This window comes from Clarias gariepinus, chromosome 3, assembly GCF_024256425.1.
Source record: "Clarias gariepinus isolate MV-2021 ecotype Netherlands chromosome 3, CGAR_prim_01v2, whole genome shotgun sequence".
NCBI classification, from domain to species: domain Eukaryota; kingdom Metazoa; phylum Chordata; class Actinopteri; order Siluriformes; family Clariidae; genus Clarias; species Clarias gariepinus.
The window spans coordinates 12863764-12887061 of record NC_071102.1 but is presented as its reverse complement, the minus strand read 5'-3'; the positions used below and the strand labels follow the sequence as shown (position 1 = coordinate 12887061).

Genomic DNA, 23298 nt, shown 5'->3' with positions numbered 1-23298 from the left:
GTAATTTCATTGGCTGGTAGACTCTGACTCCCGGACTGTGATTGGTTAGTGCCGTACACGCCCGCCTAGGTACGGAAATTTCACGTTTGTCTACTGAAATCCTATTTAACCAGACACATTAACAGAACTACTGAATCAGAAAAACATTGGACAAAAAATATTATAATTGTAAATCTATATAAAATAGTACAAATAAAATTAAATAACGTCACTTAACGTAAAGTAACGCCGTATCTGCTACTGCTATTTCCGCGAAGTTATGGTGTCACGTGAGCTGCTGTACAGACAGGAGACAATAGCCAATCGTGATGCAGGGGCGGAACCTATTAGCCAATCCAAGTGTAGAAGGCGGGATCTAGCGGAACACTAGTGAGAAAACTGAGAGCATGAGAGTCGCGCGCAGTCACAGCTGTTTTTTAATAACACTTTGAGATTAAACGCTGCAGTGCACGTGAGGAGAACATGGAGAAGGACAACCTTTCAGCAGTGTTGCACGCTAAAGGCGATTTGAGGCTGGTATGATAAATTTGTTTTAACCCAACTTCCTCAATAAACTAATGTTTCTCTGAAATGGTTAGTTTTAATGGTTAATGGTTAATGTTGTTACTTTACAGGAACAACGTCCCATCCCAGAACCTGGAGCTAATGGTACTGTATGATCAAATATGCACAGGTTTTCCCTGACAGTAAATGCTGACGTTGCATGAGCTGGAATATGCACTTTGCCCCTCTATGCTCCAGGACCGGTGTTAGTTCAAATTTTTTATGTTATCCACAATAAAGAAAAAAATCTGTGTGCCAAAGTAGCTACTTCTGAAGTTTATGCAACATTGAAGTAACCAATCCTACTTCCCTAAAACCTTTAAGTTCCTAACTTCAGCCGTTTTTCCAGAGGCGATTTTATATGTGCCCCAAAATTTGCCATTTATACTGTCTCGCTTCAAACAATACTCATATTAAATGCAAATTATTCATATTTATTTAAATATTAATACTAGAAACGAATATAATATGCCATGTAAAGAGTGTAGTTTAAATTAAAGCAGTCCATGCAAAATGAAGAATTTTTCCCCCAAACAAATCTGTAGTTTCCATAACCATGTCAAATTCATGTTGCAATATCTAAACAATTTAGCATTTTAGAATAATAAACTTTTTGGGGTTTATGTTTTTTTTATGTAAAATTTAAATTTCAAATTTCATTAAAATGACAGTTGAGATCATTGAAAGATTTGCATTAAAGCCCGGATAAACTGTGAGGGTTGCATCAGGAAGGGCATCCAATGCAAAAAACAAAACAAAACAAAACAATACAAAACAAAAAGAAACCTGTGCCAAGTTTTGTCTGGATTGGTTGGGCCACTCAATGGGATTAAGACTAACAACAACAATTAGGACTGTCACCTTGCACCTGTATTGTCACATACCTGTAGTTCATTAATGCCGTCGTAACCGCGATGGCAGTAACAGAGTGTAAACGTCTTTTTTCTTGGCTTCATCATTCTCCAAATGTCCCTTATAGACAACATTGTGTGGCTAAGAAAAATAATATTCCGGAATAAGTAAAAGTCTGAAAAAGGTGTTTATCGTGTTTTGCTGTCAAACTGTTCAACTGGACTTGAGTATTTATCATCAAACAAGAAAAATGCAATAAGAGACGCATATGATTGTATCTAATGAATAAAATAGTCTTCAGCACTCTACTCTCATTATGCACAATAGAACAAAAGGTACAGAGTATGTAGCATACATACAATCAGAATAGCTACAAATGATTCACTGCTTCTGTCTCAAAACGGTAAATGGTCATAAATCCAGAAGATTCATGTGAATTTCATGCTTATACATTAAACATGGTTAATATTTGAGGATTTTTGTCTTTTGTCTTGTTTGACCATTAGAGGTTTTACTTCAGATGCACTCAGTGGGAATCTGCGGCTCAGACGTACACTACTGGGAAAATGGACGGATTGGGGATTTTGTTCTTCAGAAGCCGATGGTCCTGGGCCACGAGGCATCAGGGCGAGTGGTCAAAGTAGGATCTGCAGTCACTCATCTTAAACCAGGTCTGCTGGAGAAATGCATGTTTAAAAAATTGTCCTGCACTGTTTAAGCCAATATTATAAATGTTTCTTTGGATTCATAAACCTACACAACAGTATGCAGTGTCTGTTATCTGTTGAAACCAGACAATCATACACTTGATGATAAAAACAATTACTGTACATATTGGTTACATATTGGACTTATTTGTTTAATGCAGCTTTTAGTAATATCGGTGTTGCAAAGGTGAATATTCAAAATGGCTTATCATGGAGCTGTATAATTTATTAATTGTAAATACAGCTCCATGATAAGCCATTTTGAATCCTATTTATGTGCCAATTTGTTGTGTCATCAGGTGACAGGGTGGCTATTGAACCTGGAGTTCCCCGAGAAACAGACGAGTTTTTTAAAACTGGACGTTACAACATATCACCCACAGTGTTCTTCTGTGCCACACCACCTGATGACGGGAACCTCTGCAGATACTACAAACATAATGCTAACTTCTGCTACAAGTTAGTTTTTCCCAACATGATGCACATTTGACTTTAAAATCTTCCAACTCTTGGAAACATTTTGCTTATTTTAAACTTCTAAGCCACAAGAATAACCATCAGGCTGTGTGGCCATGTGCTTCTCCGGTTGATTGTTAAAATTCCTTTTGTGCAGGCTTCCTGATAATGTGAGTTATGAGGAAGGAGCATTGATTGAGCCACTCTCAGTGGGGATTCACGCTTGCAGAAGAGGCGGAGTTACTCTGGGAAGCTTTGTGTTCATCTGTGGTGCAGGTTATTACCCCTTTAAACCCCCTCCTTAAGGTAGCTGTTCCATCGACCTCAGTGAGGGCACTTTTATTCCTGACCACCTGGTTTAACCCCAACCAAATTAGCCCACTGGGTTTGGGCTTTAATACAAAATAGATTTCCACACGGATGTTCACATAGTAAATTCGGATTCGTCATACAGTAAGTCCCCAACTTAAGAACAATCGAGTTACAAATTTCTGCAGATACGAACGGACATTCTACGAACATTCTTATATGCAAACAAATCGCTGAAGTAGCTCACGTGTATTGTACAAAAAATAGACACTGCAGTGCACCAGATACCAATATTTACAATTATAAATGATATTTTCAGTGTGTAAGTCTGGAAGCACGATGATAGAAAATTTCCGTCTTGCAAAGCTGTTCCGATGGTGAATAATCCTAATTCCGCAAAAACCCTCAATGAGACAGAGTTCACAGTCCAACAGCTTTCAGACAAAATGTCATCCATTCAAGCGCACAGTAAACATAATGTCTTCCTGGGGCTGCCTTTAAACTTGGTCAGCTGACCCCGCTGCATCACTGGTCTTCGCTTTGCTATTAGGAGGCACATTCTTATGAGAGTGTAATGCAAAACCAAAACACCAAACCTGTGTGTTATTATTTTTTTTAATGCTTTACATTGTATATTGTGTCAAAGGTGTATAACACACCCATGATGTGATTTTGGACCACCAAAAGAACTAAACGTTTAATTTTTCACATGGGAACATTTAAAATGTAATCACGCCAAACTGCAAAGACTCGCTGTGAACCACAGAAAACCATACTTGCGAACTACTTGGTCTTACTTGGTGTAAGACTTAATTTGTCGGACTTATGAACAAATCTGACTTACGAATGTTCCCCAGGAATGAAACTCGTTCGTAAGTCAGGAACTAATTGTATATTTTGATGTACGATATACAGGAGATGCTATTTCCCACTATTTAAAACTAAAACACATATTGTATTACTTATATGAGTCAGTTCCTTAAACAGTCAACATTTTGTTTCCTGTAGGACCGATCGGTCTGGTCTCTCTGTTGGTAGCCAAATCCATGGGAGCCTCTCAAGTGCTTATAAGTGGTAAGGTGCATTTGTATACATATTTTTCATGATAAGATGCATCTATTATGTTGACAGATTAAACATTTAGAGCATTATGGTCTTCTCAAAATGCCCACTGACTTGACCTGCAGAGCTGATGCAAGAGCTAAATCTATTGTTTCTTGTAACCGAGGTAGTACTAATTTTAGACCATCTCAAATAATATCTGCAAAACTGTCACAAAGGTATGTGCCATTTATTCATATGACATCATCTTGTACCATCAGACCTTTCTACTGATAGGTTGGCGAAGGCTAAAGAGTTAGGAGCTGACTTTGTTCTTCCTATTAAGAGAGGGGATACACCACAGGAACTGGCTAAACGTGTGGATGGCATGCTGGGGGGCACGCCTCATATAACCATAGAGTGTACCGGTGTCGAGAGCAGCATCCAAACAGCAATCTATGTGAGTAACATTCAGCAAAACAATCAGTTATTGTTATCATGTTAATAATGACATAATTATAATTTTCGTGCCACTGCAATGTTTGACTTTTAAAAAAAATGTTTATTACATTTATTACAATGACTTTTTGCACAGAATAAGGGTTGTGCATCCCTAGTTGTCATGATGCAGCAGATGCACACACGTGAAGTGTGTATTATTATGTTTGTGTGTACAGGCCACTCGCTCCGGAGGTGTAGTTGTTTTGGTTGGACTTGGCGCTGAAATGACCGCAGTGCCTCTTGTTAGAGTTGCTACCAGAGAACTGGACATCAGAGGCGTGTTCCGCTACTGCAACACGTGAGTAAAACAGTACACAACATTCAGATAATCTATGCCTTTAAAAGAGTAAAGCAATGTAGTGCACTTAAATCTATTTCATTTGTTATAAACATTTATCACCAGATTTAAATGAAAATTACAAACAATTAAATGTATTCAGTATTCAGTCTTACACAAAGTATACTAACTATACAGTATATGTATTAAGCCGTTATACAAGTGTGTATTCTTTTTAGCATTTAACCTACATGGTCATTATGTCAGTAATCCGTGATTACTTATTCAATTTAGCATCATTATTGGCACTGCCCTGCCCACGCCGCAAGAACTGTATACATCCAGAGCGAAGAAAAGGGCTCGGTATATCACTTTGGGCCCCTCACACCCAGGCCACCTTTTATTTGAACTTTTGCTGTCGGGTCGACGCTATAGAGCACCAAACACTAGGACAGTCAGGCACAAAAACAGTTTTTTCCCCAGGCAATCTCCCTCATGAACAGTTAAACATCATTCTAACTGTCGATAAATATATGTGCAATATTGTGTACAGTACCACAGTGCAATATACTGTATAATACTACAGATTTCAGATATTTATATAACTTATTTAAAAGTATCTCACACCCTACTCCATTTGATGTCAACCCTTTTTTTTGTGTCGTGCTGTTTTGTCTTGTCATTTGTTTTTTTTTCTGGAAGCTCTGTCACTAAAACAAATTCCTTGTTCGTGCAAGCGTACTTGGCAATAAAACTCTTTTTGATTCTGATTCTGATCATGCACATCAAAATCATCACATGCTCACCTCAAAAGACATCATTTGCCTTAGTAGTAACACTTAATTATGGACAGAGTAATTAAATACCAGAAAACAATTAAATAGAATGTGCATCCACAAAAGGATGTGCAGTATTGTTAAAAAATTTTAAGAACCACGTGTTTTAGTATTCCATCTTACAGGAAATTAAAGCATATTATGGTAAAGACCACCTACGGTATCTTTTTTCTTTTTTACATGAAAAAAAAAACAAAACAAAAAGAAATCTTTTGGGTTTTACATGCTTGAAAATAGAAGCTGTCGCCACAAAGTCCTTTTGAGCACTGTGGCTGGTTCTGTAAGATGTTCAGTAAAGCTAAGCAGATGGGTCTTTCTTGTCATGCTGAAAGACCCAGCCACATTTCATCTTCAATGCCCTTGTTGATTGAAGGAAGTTTTCCACTCAAAATCTCACGATACATGGCCCCATTCATTCTTTCTTTTACATGGATCAGTCGTCCTGGTCCCTTTGCAGAAAAACAGCCCCAAAGCATGATGTTTCCATTCCCACGCTTCACAGTAGGTATGGTGTTCTTTGGATGCAAGTTGAGGTTTTACCAAAAAGTTCTATTTTGGTTTTATCTGCCCATGTGACATTCTCCCAATCCTCTTCCGGATCATCCAAATGCTCTCTAGCAAACTCCAGACGGGCCTGGTCATGTACTGTCTTAAGCAGGGGGACACGTCTGGCACTGCAGGATTTGAGTCCCTGGCGGCGCAGTGTGTTACTGACGCTTTGTTACTTTGGTCTCAGCTGTCTGCAGGTCATTCACTAGGTCCCCCCGTGTGGTTCTGGAATTGTTACTCACAGTTCTTGTGATTATTTTGACCCCACAGGGGGAAATCTTGCGTGGAGCCCCAGATCGAGGGAGATTATCAGTGGTCTTGTATGTCTTCCATTTTCTAATAATTGCCCCCACAGTTGATTTCTTCAAATCAAGCTGTTTACCTATTGCAGATTCAGTCTTCCCAAACTGGTGCATGTCTACAATTTTGTTTCTGGTGTCCTTTGACAGCTCTTTGGTCATAGAGGAGTTTGGAGTGTCACTGTTTGAGGTTGCGGACAGGTGTCTTTTATACTGATAACAAGTTCAAACAGATGCCATTAATACAGGTAACAAGTGGAGGACAGATGAGCCTCTTAAAGAAGAAGTTACAGGTCTGTGAGAGACACAAATCTTGATTGTTTGTAGGTGACCAAATACTTATTTAACTGAGGAATTTACCAATTAATTCATTAAAAATCCTACAATGCGATTTTCTGTTTATTTTTTTTCCTTATTTTGTCTCTCATAGTTGAGGTATACCTATGATGAATATTACAGGCCTCTCTCATTTTTTTAAGTTGGAAAACTTGCACAATTGGTGGCTGACTACATACTTTTTTGCCCCACTGTATTTTATTTTACAAATATTACATTTCATACAAATACGGCCCTATTTTTCTCTTACTGCACATTGTATTGTTGTATGGTGTATAGCGATATGACCCAGCACCCAAAATACTTAAAGAAAAAGTCACTCAGTTAACAAAAACGTAAAAAAAAAAAAATATATATATATATATATACACACGACACCCCCAAATACTGGGCAAATCACAGACATGCTGATTCGCACAGGACAGATATTACCACAGGACTTCGATGTTCATGGAAATATGGGTCATTTGTGTGGGAACTTTTTACAAATTTCAGACATGGCCGATTCGCATGAGATTAAGATCATAGACAATCTCCACAATTATTTGCGGAGACATTAGTAGAAAAAGGCCAGGTTGGAAACTTGCCTTGTAATCCAGCATGTATTGTTTGTATGTAGATAGACCTCTTGTTAGTTTCTTTATATACATGCCTCCCAATATGCCACTTCTCCTCATGATTTGGAAATATGACGCCTCAGTGACTTAAATCATTTAAATCATATTCAGCTCTACTCATTTACCATTTTTTTCCACGAATCTTTCATAATGCCCCTTTGTTTTATTTTCTCTGTCTAGGTGGCCTGTGGCTATTTCTATGCTGGCCTCTAAGCGGGTGAATGTAATGCCTCTGGTCACACACCGCTTTCCACTGGAGCAAGCTGTGCAGGCGTTTGAGACGACTAAACAGGGCATTGGGATCAAAGTCATGCTAAAGTGTGACAAAAATGACCAGGCCCCGTGAAAAAAGGAGCATCACACATTAATAAAGCAAATTAATCTAGTCTAATAATTCATATATTTTAGAATTATTACTGCCCAACCAATTGTCTTTCCTGTAATGTCCACTGATGTCCACCTGGTTCAAATTACATAAAAGTGTTACATTAAATCTTTACAGCCTCCAACAGACAAACTGCAACAGTTAACACAGTGTAAATTAATTTATCTTGTTTGCACTTAACATAATAAACATAAGAATGCACATAAGGGAATGAATGAAATACCAAACTTACTGTATACACACAGCTGTTTTATGTTGTGGTTGTAACCACCAGGGGGTAACCGAACTCTACTAATGGAGTAAAGATTTATCACAACCAGGCATCATGCCACAGCCTAGTGTTTGCTTTTGTAAAAGTGCAGTCAGGAGATTCATATCTCTTTGTGAAGCATAACCAGGGATTAGTGCTTTTCTTAAAAAAAAAAAAAAAAGACATTTTGTAAAACAAAAACCACCATGATATCTAAGACATCATTATGATTATTACTACAGTTGGTTTGCTTAAAAAGGTGCTCAAGTTTAATCCAAATCTTAAAAACTGAAAACCACAAGTCAGCTTGTATTTTATGTGTTCTGTGGGTGGAAGATTCAGAAGTAAAAATCACTATAGCTGTAATAAATACATTAAATAAATTATATCTATCTATTTATATATACACTACCGTTTAAAAGTTTTAGAACACTTGCAAATTTCTTTTTTTCGGTTTAGTGATTTATTTTCTACATTCTACAACAATACTGGGGATTTCAAAACTATAAAATAACACATATGGATTAGGTAATTATGTAACAACAAGAAAAACAAGTTAGTTGTTATTTTAAGACACAGAGGTCAGCCTTTCTGTAATAGTTCTTGCAAGAACAGTATTGTCAAATGCATTTGCAAAATTCGTCAAGCACCATAATTAAACTGGCTCTCATGAAGGCCATCCCAGGAGGGCGAGACCAAAACCTACAGTACCTCTGCCGCAGACGAGAAGTTAGAGTTATCAGCCTGAAAAATGACCAATTAACAGCACCTCAGATTAGAGGGGTTATAAAGTCTTTACAGAGCATAAGTAGCAGAAACATCTCAATATCAACTGTTCAAAGGAGATTAATGCATTTTTGGACGCCTTCAGCATTCCTTTACAATGTAGAAAGAAATAAAAATCAGGAACCATCATGGAGTTAGAAAGTGTTCTAAAACTTTTGAACGGTAGTGTATATATAAATATTTATGTTTGAAACAGTCTATATTGCAAGATAAGTCTAGGTTACCATGGCTACAGATGTGGATAAAGTTAAACTCAGCAATTTGTTATGAGGATGTGCTTCACTTATCTTAAGATGCCTCTGGAGCCTGCAGGAAGACAGACAGGTAATAAGCCAAAATGAGTTATCATCTCAGAAAGACCTCTGTGAATGTGTAGTTTGAAAACTGAAATCGAAATGTATTCCAGCTCTGGATCTACAATGTACAACTATTAAGGAAATGTCAGCTGTTTGTGTGTGTGTGTGTGATTACTCCCGACAGCAATTTCATCGCATTTCTCTGTACTGAGAGAACAACTTAACACTTTAACAGTGGAGTTGTGTGGGCTCATTTCTCAGGGGATGGAAAAATCTGTTTGTTTAAGGACTTGGCATGACTTCTTAACTGCAACTTCACATTATAAAGGCTTTCTAGTGAAGAATAAAAATAATGAAAATGTTTCCTTTTTAAGTTTCCAACAGTAAAATTTAGCCAAAAGTAAATTTTTTGGTAATTATTATAATGATAACAGCAGCTCCAACAATTGTGAATCAAGAGCACAATGAGTCCAGCAAGGGATTATGTTACACTTTATTGTTATTGTTTTGTCTTTTTTGCATTTTTGACATTTAGGCTGCATGCAAACAGGTAACTATTAATCTTTGTGAGTTCACTTGTTTTGCCGTTTCTCTTGTTCTCCAAAGCTTACTGTAAGCAAATCACAGTGTGAATTTATTTCCTTTATGTTCTGATCACAGTGTGAATTTATTTCCTCAAGGCAGACGCCTGACACAAAGTGGGGTGAGGGAGTGTTAACAGAGCAAGTGCCATCCTAATCCGGGCACTTTTACTAAACAATGTTTGTGTTTATGTACAGACATTCTAATACTGCGCAAGGTAATGGACGCACTATTAACAACACGTTTACATTCACAACTCGAATGAGTTTTTGTCGAGCACGCACAAAAATGGACATAAAACACATAAAAAATAATACGGTATAGTGTGTATGCTGTTCAAATTAAAGTAATTTACATCATGATGGTGATTGCTAGGTTTATTATTGAATTCTTATGATATGGAGGGATCGGTGTGTTTTACATGTGGTAGGTTACAAAAGGTTTGTGCATTGCCATGTAAAAAAACAAAAAAAACAATTGCCCACCAAATAAAAACAATTTGTAATTTTTTTGATGAATCAGGATATAAAAATGTTCCCTTCTTGTAGGAGCTGCTTTGCACATACAACCGTTCTAAAACCTGTTATTCCTCTGGACTACGACTTATTTAAGAGTTATTGTAGGGGTATATTCTCATAATAAAGTATAAAAGCAATTGTGCCATAGATTATATTGAGGTTAACTGTAGCTATTAATATATCTAGCAATGACAGTTATTATTTGCTTATTGAGATATTCCAAAGTTAGACTTCCCTCAACTTCTCACGTAAATTCAAGTAAAAGTTGACAAGTTCACGAGTCCTGAAAACTGAAAGGCATGACAGTCATTAATATGAATGCTGAAAACCAACTTCCACTGCTGACGATCCACACTATCTGAAGTAATGCCTGTATATACACATGGTCAAATATAGCCCTCGATATGTTCATGTAAATATGTATCAATCAAATCAACATTTAGTGTGAGGAGCTTAAAGTGTTCCAGATTTAAACAGTATGGCAAGCATCTGCACAGTTTTTTTTAAGTAAGTTTAACTGTAATGTTTTTCCAAGTAACAACCCATTAAAAATAAACTCGGTGGCACACATTTTCACCAGATTTCCAAAAAACACTGAGAAAAAAAAAAGAGCTGAGGTAAGGGTATGTATGTGGATGCGAACTCATGAAATAAGGCAAAATAAAATAAAAAAATATGCTTTTCACATCGAAATAGTTTTTAAGTTGCTGTTTCTACGTTTTGCACTCTACACCTGATAAGATGTGCTTTTCCCCTCTAGCAGGTGCTTCAACTTCCATTGTGTGAGACAGAGATGCGTGTTCTTATTACTGCAATTTAAAGATGCTTTTAATCTATTTGCACCATGGATACTTCAGCCACTGCAGCACTTGAGACATGAAGTGTCTGAAGTTATGCTCAAGAAATAATAAAGCTCGTACACCAGTAAAAAAAAAAACCCTCCAGAAAATAAAAAACTTTATCACCCTGGCTATGTCATGCCACTTTGAGATATGCTAATGCTTACTAATTGACCAAAGTCAATACCTCAAACTGTAATGTCTTGTCAGCCTTTTCAAAAGTACAAATTTAAATCTGGCTATACTGCGGTGAACTGCATTCTGCATCCTACACACCAATGTTTTGTTTATGGGGGATAATTTCATGTCATTTATTGATTGGTTTTAATTTTAACATTTTAGATTTAAGTATGACATTAGACTTAAGCAAAAATTATACCTGGCTTTACTGTAAAATTCTCTGTACCTGCTAGAGGGAAAGCAAAACACATGCTTTGAATTACAGAAAAACAGTAATTATTGAAAGGACATCAGAATTGTATTTCAGGAAGCTATATTCTTAACAGGAGCTTACTTTAAAAACCTGTGTAGCTGAGGGTTTTTTTTTTTTTTTGGCACAGCTCTTCCCGTTCCAGATACACAATTCTCACTATTTTTGGGCATTACATGGGTGGACTTCTCACCCTGGCTTTGCTTTTCCTATCTTCCGGCAGAATGAATAAATATTTACAGCACAAACTTTCCAACATACTTCACAGACAGGAGCAAGACACTTAATCGATAATTAAAAATAAATAAAACAAAGAGCTGAAAGGGAAGCTGAAATAAATATACATTAGCTCCCCTTTTTATTTGCATATAAGAAAAAAAAAAACGTTTTGGCCCCGCCTTTTATCATCTGACTCGACGACCATTGTGTATACACACGACGTCACAAACAAAATCCACAGAATCAGTGGGAAATGGCCAACTGTTATAGAGTGGTTAGGAGAAAACTAGAGAGACAAGTTATTACTGTATCTGTGAAACGAAAGAAGAGAGATGATCGGACAAAAGATGGAAATTCTTAGACACAGACGTGTCCATTAAAAGTCTTAAAATAAACCACAGACATCATTCATTCAGTCAGATGTACATGGGAGTCTCCTGGCCAGTTAGGAGCCTGAACATGGCTGCTGGCATTGTCTTCATATGAATCTGTTCAGAGGAGAAAAACAAAATGTGTAATTCATGCTAACTCTTATTACATTTTTCTTTGTACAGGGACTTTTGCAAAGCACTAATAGTATGGTTACTTCCAAAAATGTTAAATAAACATCTCAGAAAAAAGAACGTCACCACATAAATGGTTATACATTGACACTGTAAAAAATCTTATCAAATCCATTTATTATAGGCTTAGATTAATAAGACTGCCAGACAAAGTCCTCTGTATGAACTGTTACTACAGAAACAATAACTCATGTTAATAAACTTGCTAATGCTAACCTGATGTTTGTGATACAACCAGAACTACTGTCCCAGCTGTGGGGGTGGACAAAATGCCACCTTCTGATTTAATCAGATTTGGGAATTTACCCACAGTCTGCTATACACTAATCTATCATCTAAGCTGATATAACAGTCATCAAATTTTAACATTTATTTATAATGGCAGCATTAATGTTGTATAGCTATTCTGTATCAGTGTGTGTGTAGGTTCTTTTAAGTGAATTGTCTGATGTAAGACAAGATTTAAAACTGGTGGTAAGGCAGCTAAAACACTTTAGACCTATACGTCTAAAACAGTAGTGAAGTGAGTTTCTCCTTACCTCGCCCACAGAGTTGGACAATGCTTGGACAATCTTCTCATGAGCTGTGGCCACCACACTTTGGCCATTTATCTCTATGATCCGATGGCCAACCCGGACCCCTCCTCGCTCTGCAATACCTCCACGCATTAGACTACATATCTACACACACACACACACACACACACAATTCAACACCATGGCATTATTACCAGCATCTCACTCAATTGCATCTGGAGGTTTCATTGCTACAGTGACTTTAACACCACTTAAAACCATGTGACAGTTATATAACAGAGTCTCTACAGCAATAATATTCTATGAAGTATAAATATGATTCCCTGGATATGTGCAAATTTAAAATCTGTTTACAATAAAGTGGATGGAAACCCCACTGCTCTGACATTAAAAGCGTAATTCCTGGTTATTTGGAGGGGGGTAAAGGTTGCTGCTCTGCTACTCACAATGCCGTTCTGCACGCTAAAGCCCAGCTGGTATTTAAGGTCGGGTCTTTTGATGAGGACTGTGGTCACAGGGGGGCAACTCACAATGTTTAGTTTCACCTGCACCTGGTTCTTCAGACCCTGGGGGATCATAAAGAGCACAGATTATGAAGTACTGTTCATCAGCTCAACTGCAGGATGTAGTTATTATTATCTTCGTTACCTTCCTTTAAATGTATACACACAATGCAAAATGAGTGATTAATGATGGAGACGGCTCACGGCAGCCATTTATAAACTTGTTTTGAAGCTATACAAAAAGGTAATCACTTCCAGGGTTCAAGAAGTGGCACAAGAAGAAAGCGTTTGCCTGGAGAGTGTGATTTTGAATCCCGTTGATACACAGCCACCCGAGGTTAGTTAAGGGAACCAAAATGTTAATGATTTTCGGGTGGGAGGGATGACATGCTCTCTTCCCTGTCAATCATAGTGACACTAGCTTATGTGCATTTGGGTCTAAAAAGATTTGACTGGCTGTGTCTGGCTGGCAATGTGTTACAGGTAATCCACTTTGCCTGGTTGAAAGTTGTTGTACTAAATGTCCTTTTAATAAAAAAAAAATGGTAAAAGGTAAAAAAAGAGTTATGTTAGGAATAAGCTCTTCTATATAAGTCCAGGATGTTTCATTTCTATCTCAGATAATAGCACAATACTGTACATGGGTCACTGTAAAGGGTGAAGCCTTTAGAAGGTGTAAAGTATAGTCATGATAACCTCAATATGGGCCACAGCCAAAGTGACATACAGTAAGTAAAAACCACTGGTCCTGTGACCGCATGACTCCTGCTCACCTTAATGATGCCTTGGCAGGTGGCGAGTGGCAGTCCCACCAGACTAGTGTTGTTGATGGACATGATTTGATCTCCGATGCTGAGCTTCCCTGAGCGTGCGGCTGGTCCTCCGTTCATCATGTTAGCCAGAATCACCGTGGGCAGGATGGAGCCCCAGCCAGACTCCACTATTACTACACCCAGAATTTCACCCTTCTGCTTTTCCAACAGCAGCTGTGGGGGCAACAAAGGTGGAGCAACATTTACTTGGTAAAAAAAAAAAAAGTCAGCAGTAAAATATTTTAAAGCATTGGTACTTTAATTGAGTTGTATGAGTTCTACTTTAACCTTTTGAAGCAAAACTTGTTAATTGAGGTTAGATTGGAGAATGCAGAAACACATTAAACACTAAAACAAAGCAACATCCAGAACATAAAGACTGAGATAGAAGTTTTTTTTAGATATATTTAGAGGACGAAAGTCATAACGCCTCTCAGCTGCTTCTGAAACTAACAAACTCAGCACCCTCTAAGGCACAGCAAGTTCTGAGAAATACTGCTGACCAACTCATATCCAAGTAAACTGAATTCACAAGACAGTGTCGTAAGGCTCATATAACACAAAGGGGCTTTTTTTTTAAGGTAAGTCAAAAGGTCTGGACATCAGCTTTTATGTTTACTAATAAAATGCTCATCTATTATTACAGGTCCTTTTGACAGATTGTGTGAGTTTTACAGTATGCTTTGATACTAGGTCATACAGTAGCATTCTGTTATACACTGCACTGTCCTATTTTAACTGTAATCACTGGAAATCAAACATTTATAAAAATTAAAGGTGTACATACGGTAAAATATTTGCTTGACAAGTATAACTTTTCACTTTTAGCGATATAAAGCACTCATACAAGATGCAACATACTTAAAATGTACAGGATGTATTCTACTCATATTTTGAGACAAATTTGAACATACTGCAAAAGCCTAGAAGAAGATGAATTAAAATCGTATGCATAAGAGAGAAAAAAGTCTTTATGATCACCGTGAGACTTAAAATCATTTTCTGCTTTACTGTAAAAAATGTCTTTGAAAATGAATATTTGTTAATAAATGTTAGATAGCAACTGCAGTTTATTATTATTTTATCAAAGAAAGATGCCTTTGTTTCTAAACAATCTGAAGAATAACAATGGGCCACAAACAGAAAGTAGATGAATAACCACTGATATCTGCCCAAGCCATCTAAAATGATTACAAATCATTCATTCTATTCAGAGTATCAAACTGTTCTGCTGGTGTGTTTACAAATCAATTCGCCAATGATGATGTTACTAATAATTCCACTCAGATGTGGATTTTATGTTTCAAAACAATACATGACACGTCCTTACACTTCTCCTTCTGTTATTAATATTAGGACTAAAAGTATTGTTCTTACTGCTATTATTCTCGAATGCTAAGGCCACAAAACAAGAAGCAGCCCAGCCAAAAAAAGCTATCAAAGAAAGACAAAGAGACATTATATAGCCACTGTAAGAAAGGCTGAGTCAGTGAACAGAGATTTTTCGAAAGTGAAATTAAGAAAAAGCAGGTGCTACATAATGCAAAGTGCCAAAGTACTGTCTGCACTGAAAAGAGACAATAAGAAGCAATCAAAGAACACAATCGACTACACTACTTTACTCCCAAAAATTAGACACAGCAGCTCATTGACAAATCTCGAGGACAGAATGGACTGCAGAGTAAGATATCTGTACCAGTAGCCATGATAACCAGCTAGCTTTCCAACTAACTGTGGTTGACCTACACTTTGTATGAAATTTATTAGCCTGGGTTAGAATTTATTCCTTTTTTTGGGCACTGGCGCTCCTTTTTTGCAGTTTGAAACAAATCTGTTTCAATAATTCTGTTTCAATTTGAAACAAGGCTCTACTAAAGCTACACTAATCATTTCCATTGAGAAATAGATATTATAATAAAGATAAATACCCAATCAAACATATAGTGATTTAAATCATAGTGTATTTGGAGGTGTAAGAACTAATGTTAATCCCAGATCCAGACTTCCGACCTTTCTGAAGATGTTTTTCCAGATGTTTTTTCTCTTCAAGACCCTGCTTTTACAGAATGTCTTAGTTATAAGAATAAATTAAATAATACTGATCCGGCTTTCTGTATGAGTATATTGTCTAATTTCAGTGGCTTACATGTTCTTTGCACAATGACAATAAAGATTAATTTCATCTAATCTAATCATTTAATTAAGTCACATGAGAGGAAGTTGTTGTATTTAGCACATTTAACAGCATGACCTTGTATGAGTGATATTGTATAAAAACAATACAACTCCCTCTCATGTGACGTTATTTAATTAAATGAACAACATTTAACAACAGTTCTACAAATGGCATTTATTGTCAACAGATTATAATCTGTTTGTTTATTTAGCTAGTTATTTGGGGTGTCAATTTTATATTTTTACTGGATGTCATATTTTTACTAGAATATCAGCTTACATCCAGGTTATGTGGTTGTATCCCAATTAGCCTAAAAGGAATTCAGTCTGGTGTTAGCTTTGTAGCTTTGTAAGGACGATACCGACCTACTTTCATCCATGCTGATGCTTGACAGTGTTGTGGAGTGATATAGTTAAACATCCCAGTGCTGTTATGCTCTATATCAGTTGTTACAAAATATATAGGCATCAAATACTTGAGCAAAATAAATTACAATAAGCTAGAAACTAAAAAATCCAATTTTTATAAACTTTATAGCACACCCAAATAAAGAAAACTCTTTGTAATATTACACTCTGATACAGAGATCAGTCAAGTATATGCTCTGACCTCCTTGCAGTTCTCTGAGTTGGAGAAGTGGATGAGGTCATCGTTGTACATTTCCTGTGTGTTGATGATGTCACTGTACTCTTTCTGGCTCAGATCCTCTGGGTTGATGCCATTGGCACGGAGGAACTCCTGGTAAGCCACACTGAATGCCTGACCAATGGACTGGGCTATGAGCTGGGCCTGGGCCCCAAACAGAAGAGAAACAGAATACAGCAAAATAAACTATACGGAATAGACCAAATCATCCTGTGACTTTCAGAATGAGAAAATATTATCAGTAAGACACAGATTTACCCAGTGAGTTTATATTGTAATGTGCACCACACTGTGGGAACTATGCCTTTTATCTTTTAGATTTTCTCTTTATGGTAGAGACTTTCATTTTCCCATTATTTGTAGTGACTACCTGTCTGCTCTGATACAAAACAGCCATGTTGTGCACAGCATAAGAGTGTATCTTGTAACTATGTTTACTCAGAGCTAGCCAGATCTCAACCAACTCCATATTATGCTGCTCAGTGTAACAGATGAAATGTGTCACATTTCATTTAACTTGGCTGACTTTAGACTGATGGCACTACTCTGGCCTGGATCACTTTCATTGATTTTACATTTGAAAGCAGGTATGCCTTGTGTATACACACAGATCTGAGAATTGGGAAATAATTTGGTACTGATCTGCTGCTGGTGTTATCACATTAGCTGAGCCCACTGTATATATATAATATAGTATAATTGCACAAATTTCATCTATTTAATTAACACTGAAACATTACATTTATCCCCACATTTTTTTTTACATGAAGTGTTTTAGTTAACAGTTTCATGCTTTAGAAAATTTGATTTATTAAATTAATATTAAAAATTTGTATTTTTGACAGAAATAAAAAAATAATAAATTATAATATTTAATTTTATGTTTTACATATAATGTAGTTTGCTGTTTATGTACAGAACCTATGACATGTCAGTTAAAATATATTATAAAAAAAGAAAAATGCCAAAATCTAAAAACATTTGATGATAGTATCTACTGACTATTTCTAACCATGGTATAGTATATAGTTTAATACTGATACTTTATATCGATTATAAATGATTGCAGATGCTGTCTCATTTCCATTGATGTCATTTTGACATGATAATATTGAAACATGCTCATGTGATCGGATTAAGACTAGCCTGCTGGACGGCACGGGAATGGTCGACTCAGCACCTGCAAAAGCACAACAGATTCTGCCGCGAATTATTGCACAGCTAGCTGAATGGTGTCGGAGGCCTTGATAGGACTGATTGGACTAAAAATAACTTTGTTCAAATGTGAAAGTGCAGGATGCAGTCTGAATGACTCATCTAATAGCACACAGCTACACTCAAACTTTTTCACTTGGTCTATACATCAGGGAGGGTAATGAGTCAGTAAGAGTGAGCAGCAGCTGTGCTGATGAGGAGAACCGGATAGAACACCATAATTATGCACTGCAGGACTTATGAACTACACAATGGCTCTCTGAAACCGGATTTTCTGTCACTTCGGTTATTCAATTATCTTAAAGGCAGTGCCAGAATCATAATTTTATAATTCTCAAAGTAGTGTTCACTGCAATCTGTAATAGAAGGCACATTCTGCTATTGATTTAGAGGAGTTACAGGCAACATCACTGGCATTGCATGATTTAAATTTTCACCAACATGACATTATCATGTGTCATGCAATAAATGAGTTTCTCAGTCACAAGACATGTGGTCATACTGTATGTGTAGGACCTAAAATCTCTGGCGGTAATCTAACACAATTAATTTTTTTGTAGTACATTTGACATAAATTTGTAGTTTACATGAACTGCTTTGCTAAAATCCGTCTGATCAACTCTAACTGTAATTAATATACAGGTCAGCAAAATGAAACACATGCTGAAAATATTTTTGTTTTAGATAATCTAATTCTAATTATTGCTTTCAGCCATGCATCTTCAGCACTCTGCAGTCATCTACTTGACTCAGCATATATACTGTACAACAGTGAAAGACCTTTAAGGGGTTATCTGGAAGTTGAGTCATATCAACTGGACTTCTTTCTTGTTAGGTCAAAATGTTTCCCTACTTATCAAAGTAACTTCAGTCTAAGAGAAGTTGGTATGATCCCAACACTTTATATCTAACTTTAAGGTGAGAGTAGAGTAGGGAGAGATTTGTTAAGAAGAACCAGTATTAGGGATTGGGGAGAGTCATGGAGATTTAACCACCAGAAAATGTGAGAGATGGGGTAGACTTGCTGCTGGCCTGTGAAGAGGTCTAGATCCTCCTGGACATACATGAAATGGCAGCAAAAAAAACAGGAGACCGAAAGCACAAATTGGCTTCGGCATCAAGTCTATGCAGTAGGTGTCGCATACCGCTTAACATGACACAGCCTGACATGCACCTCCCCAAAAATGTAACTTTATTAACTGTTTTGGTACACCTTTCAGTACTATGAACCTCATACTGACCATCTCCTCCAACATCTTCTCTTATTTCTGAGTTGCAGTAATTTCAGTAAAAGTAACTGTAGTTCACAATCTATTAGTTCCAACGCCAACAAGATCCATTCAGTTTCATTCTCCATTGTTTGTACTACACCAGAGCATGGAAAAGAGATTTACAGTTTGCTTCTGTACTCTTTTGTAGACCTTGTTTTCTTTCTCCAATGTGAAGCTCTGAACACTCTTCATATGGTGTTTTCCAAAAATGCTTTTTAGTTTCTTAGACACACCACCAGGATTTTTTTTTGTCCCTGGGATTTAGCTTTATCTGCTGTCCTTTGGCTGAATATAGACTCTATCTTGTGGAATGCCCACAGGATATGAGCAGGCCTCCAGATGCAGAGCAGACCCTTTATCTTCAGATGCTTGTGTTCCTTATTTTTGGCTTTAGTAGAGGTGGGGATGTTTTCTGCCCTGTGGGTAATCATCCTGATGACACCTAATTTACTTTTGAAGTGGATGGTGGAAGTCAAACCATGACTTTCTTGCAGGCTCCTATTTCTGTTCCCATTTGTCCCTAAGAGAACTGCATAGTCCAAGAAGGCCAACTTATTGCTCTTTGTGTACTCTCTGATGAAGTTGACATTAGTGTAATCAGCCAATTAATCGCCAGACCAATGGGCACAAGAAACTGGAGAACCCAGGGGCTTAAGGGCTTACTGAAAAATGAATGAATGAAATTCTGATACATTTTTGGAATAAGTTATTGCTCTATTATATTTAGAAATCATATTTTGGATAATGGAAAAGTTCAATTTCATCAGTGCATTTTTAATTAACAGAAATTTATCCCAATATTCAGTGTACTAGAGAAAGCATGCAAACCTGTAAAAAATTTTTAAATAAACCGCATACTGGTATTTGTAGCTGACATAAAGAACACATGCACACAAACACATTTACACTCTCTTATGCTACATTAGTTAGTAATGTACTCAGTGCTACCAATAAACATGATCAAGTGGTTGCTTTGTACACATCATTAACTCTTTTCTGTTAGCCTTACATCTTCAGATTCAAAGACGTGGCAGATCATCTTGTACTGTTTCTTGGCCTCTGGAGCACCTGGGGTGGTCTCAATGCAGTCCTGTGAGGCGGAGCGCGGCATGCGTCGGCGTGCCATCAAGACCACAATGTTTCCGATGTCAGCGATGTATGAGATGGTGCGCAGGGCATTGTCCATCATCGTCTCCTGTAAAAACGACAACAGCCACGGTGACAGTCACTTTTCTTTCTGACATCCATAATATTTATTTCCTTGCCATTTCTATCAAGCTTTTTTTATTTTTTTTTACATAATGCTTACAATCTGCCTACTTTAACTGCATATTTAAGATTTTTTCCCTTACAGTGCAGAATCCAATTTGAGTAGACAGTTCTTTTCTTTCACAACTGGAACAAATGAGCTGAGCTGGTATTTTACACAGTCAATGGTAAAAAGCACTCCTGATTTATTGGCTCTCTCCCCCCGAGTCCCTGTTGCATATATAGTGCAATTTCTACTTACTGTTTTTTTTTTTATAAGCCTGATAACTATGAACTTAATCATGGTCTTTGAACAGAAACACGTTTTGGGAAAGTATCGTCCTTATATGAGGATTTATGTGGTTCAATTTGTATGATTTACATTCGCTTATTATTACATTTGCAGTAATTGTTAATTACTGCAATTTAAATAATTTTCTTGTCAAATGAGCATGAAGACTTTTTTTCTGGTGCTGATTTTCTATAACCCCAAAAGAAATTGTGCATTATTAATTATTATCAAATACATAATTATTATCTGTCACCCAGACACTTCTTAGAGCTGAATCTACCTGTTAGTGATCTTGCTTAATTTTTGCTTGAAATTTTTAATTTCACTTGTGCTCATAAGAGACCACAAGCAAAAAACAAACAAACAAAAAAAGTCTGAGCATATCTTTGATTTTAAAAAATTCCAGAAAACAATAAAGCATTCATTACATGGACTTACAGTATGGGAACACCTGTTGTGTATTAACAAGGTGCCTGTGGGTCAGTTAACAGCATTCAGTAGCAGCATTTCGCTTTCTTTCCATCTTACACCTGCTCAGATGAACATCATGACTCAGTCAGCAGAATAAATGATCAAATTTGTGTCTGCAAGCAGGCCACACACAGCCTTTAACCTTTTCCAGATAGTGAGAGTACAGAGCAGAACCATACATTTTTATTCTGATCACACGCTCGGCTGCAGGCCAGGAGGGAGCAATCGCTGCTCTAATCAGCTCTGTTCTTCATGTTCCCTCATGAGGTGCCTGGCTTTACATTAAACAGACACAGGGACACAACCTAACAGTTCCTCCCTTAATGCAACACCTGTGACATCTTAGTATTGGGAAAGCAGGCTATATCTTGTGCAAACGTAAAAGAGAACCTCCAAGTAACAACAGCAAGTGTTACCGTTTTCCCTTTAACACTATAGTCACTGGGAATTGTTTTTTCCTTTTTTATACACTGTCTCTTCTTACTGAAAATTTAAGTATAAGGCCTTGTCCATTTTAATGTCTTAAAATTTATGGGAATTTTAAAAAGGCTTCCTTTTTTTTTTTTTTTAAGAGCTAAGTTTAAAAATGTTAATGTGTCAGTTTTGTCTTGAGATATAATGCAGAGACAATGCACATACTTTTTTTTTTTTACAAACTTAAATTATAATTGAGAGGTATGGTTTATAATATTTAGTTTTAAGTTTTAGTTTTAGTAAATACTAATAAAACTACTTTAAGTACCCTAGAATAACTGTGATTCTTAGTTTTGTTGTGGATTAATTCTGTTTCAATTTTATTCTTATTCTTTAAAGAAAACCCGCATAACATTCAGTACTTTCAGACACTGAAAGACACTTTTTTGTCTAAAAATTATGTGTAAAATACTTTAATACATTTTTTGCAACAATGTCTTCACCAGTAGGTGTAGTGCAATGTTGTGTAGCATAAAGTGTGTACTATTCCTGCAAAATACTTCTGTAAGGAATACTGTATGGGATTTTTACATTAGTTACATTACAGAACATAATACGGAGCACTGCTTGATCAAATAGAATGAGGCCTGGGAACTTGGCCAGGTCTGGGAACTTTCAGTCTCTGGCTGTATGCTGCCTCTCTTGTGTGGTGTGTGACGGAAACAGAGCTGTGTCAGGCAGGGAGAGACACTGCATTGCAGTACATACAGAAATGCACAACGTCCGTGCCAGGCTGCCCACACACTGCTGTTCAGTTAGGCTAAAAGCACTCACACATAAACCCACCCGTACAGAGATTTAAAGCCTGACACACATACCCACCCGGTATGAGCAATTGTTAGTAGTCATATATGGGTGTGCAGGCAAACACACACACACACACACACACACACACACACACACACACACACACACACACACACACACTTTGTCTACAGAGTGTGTGGTAACATCATAAACCTGGCACATTTTAAGCAAAAAAAAACTTATACCGTATGTAGAAATGTATTTTCTAAACCATGAAGAATCATTAAGACCATATTGTGACATTGTTTTAACAAAGAATCTTTAGCTTTATTAGGAAAACATTAATAAATGTTGATGTTTTATTGTAGGTGTACTCGTGGGTTGAGATGGATGATGTTGGGTGAAACTTTATGACAGCCCGGTGCACTCACAGACTGCATGCAGTTTTAGTGCTGTAGTGTACTGAAGTTTCTTTCTGAACGCATGATTGACCTGCAGCCGCGTATAAATGATCAATAACAGAAGTTAGACTCCTGAAGGTGAATTCTTCTTAATGAAAGCTAGAGCCTAATTTATATGTATTGGCATTCATCTGTGTTTTGCATTCTTCTCACTGAATCCAGTAGCATGTTATATAAAGATGGACAGATACAAGTGCAGGTCAAGGTCAATTACAGGCAGAGTATGAAAGATCAGCAAACCAATAGAAAATGGCAA

The 23298-nt window shown here is 36.9% G+C and overlaps 2 protein-coding genes across 7 annotated transcripts in view; one reads left to right on the top strand and one right to left on the bottom strand.

The window, feature by feature from the left end:
- Positions 1 to 364: 364 nt before the first annotated feature.
- Positions 365 to 8027, top strand: sord (sorbitol dehydrogenase). Its single transcript, XM_053492157.1, has 9 exons — positions 365 to 516; positions 615 to 648; positions 1902 to 2066; positions 2402 to 2561; positions 2716 to 2834; positions 3876 to 3941; positions 4190 to 4368; positions 4586 to 4707; positions 7504 to 8027. The coding sequence occupies exons 1-9, from the start codon at positions 463 to 465 to the stop codon at positions 7667 to 7669; spliced, it is 1065 nt and encodes a 354-aa protein (XP_053348132.1). The 5' UTR covers positions 365 to 462; the 3' UTR covers positions 7670 to 8027.
- A 2851-nt stretch (positions 8028 to 10878) lies between these two features.
- Positions 10879 to 23298, bottom strand: part of apba2b (amyloid beta (A4) precursor protein-binding, family A, member 2b) — a 124535-nt gene continuing 112115 nt past the window's right edge. For all 6 annotated transcript variants that reach the window (XM_053492151.1, XM_053492156.1, XM_053492153.1 and 3 more), the window contains 6 exons: positions 20359 to 20544; positions 16828 to 17007; positions 14004 to 14216; positions 13174 to 13293; positions 12731 to 12871; positions 10879 to 12116 (listed from right to left, as the gene is read on the bottom strand). In XM_053492151.1, the coding sequence (XP_053348126.1) occupies positions 12045 to 12116; positions 12731 to 12871; positions 13174 to 13293; positions 14004 to 14216; positions 16828 to 17007; positions 20359 to 20544 (912 nt within the window). In that variant the 3' untranslated portion in view covers positions 10879 to 12044. The remainder of the gene's footprint in view (positions 12117 to 12730; positions 12872 to 13173; positions 13294 to 14003; positions 14217 to 16827; positions 17008 to 20358; positions 20545 to 23298) is intronic.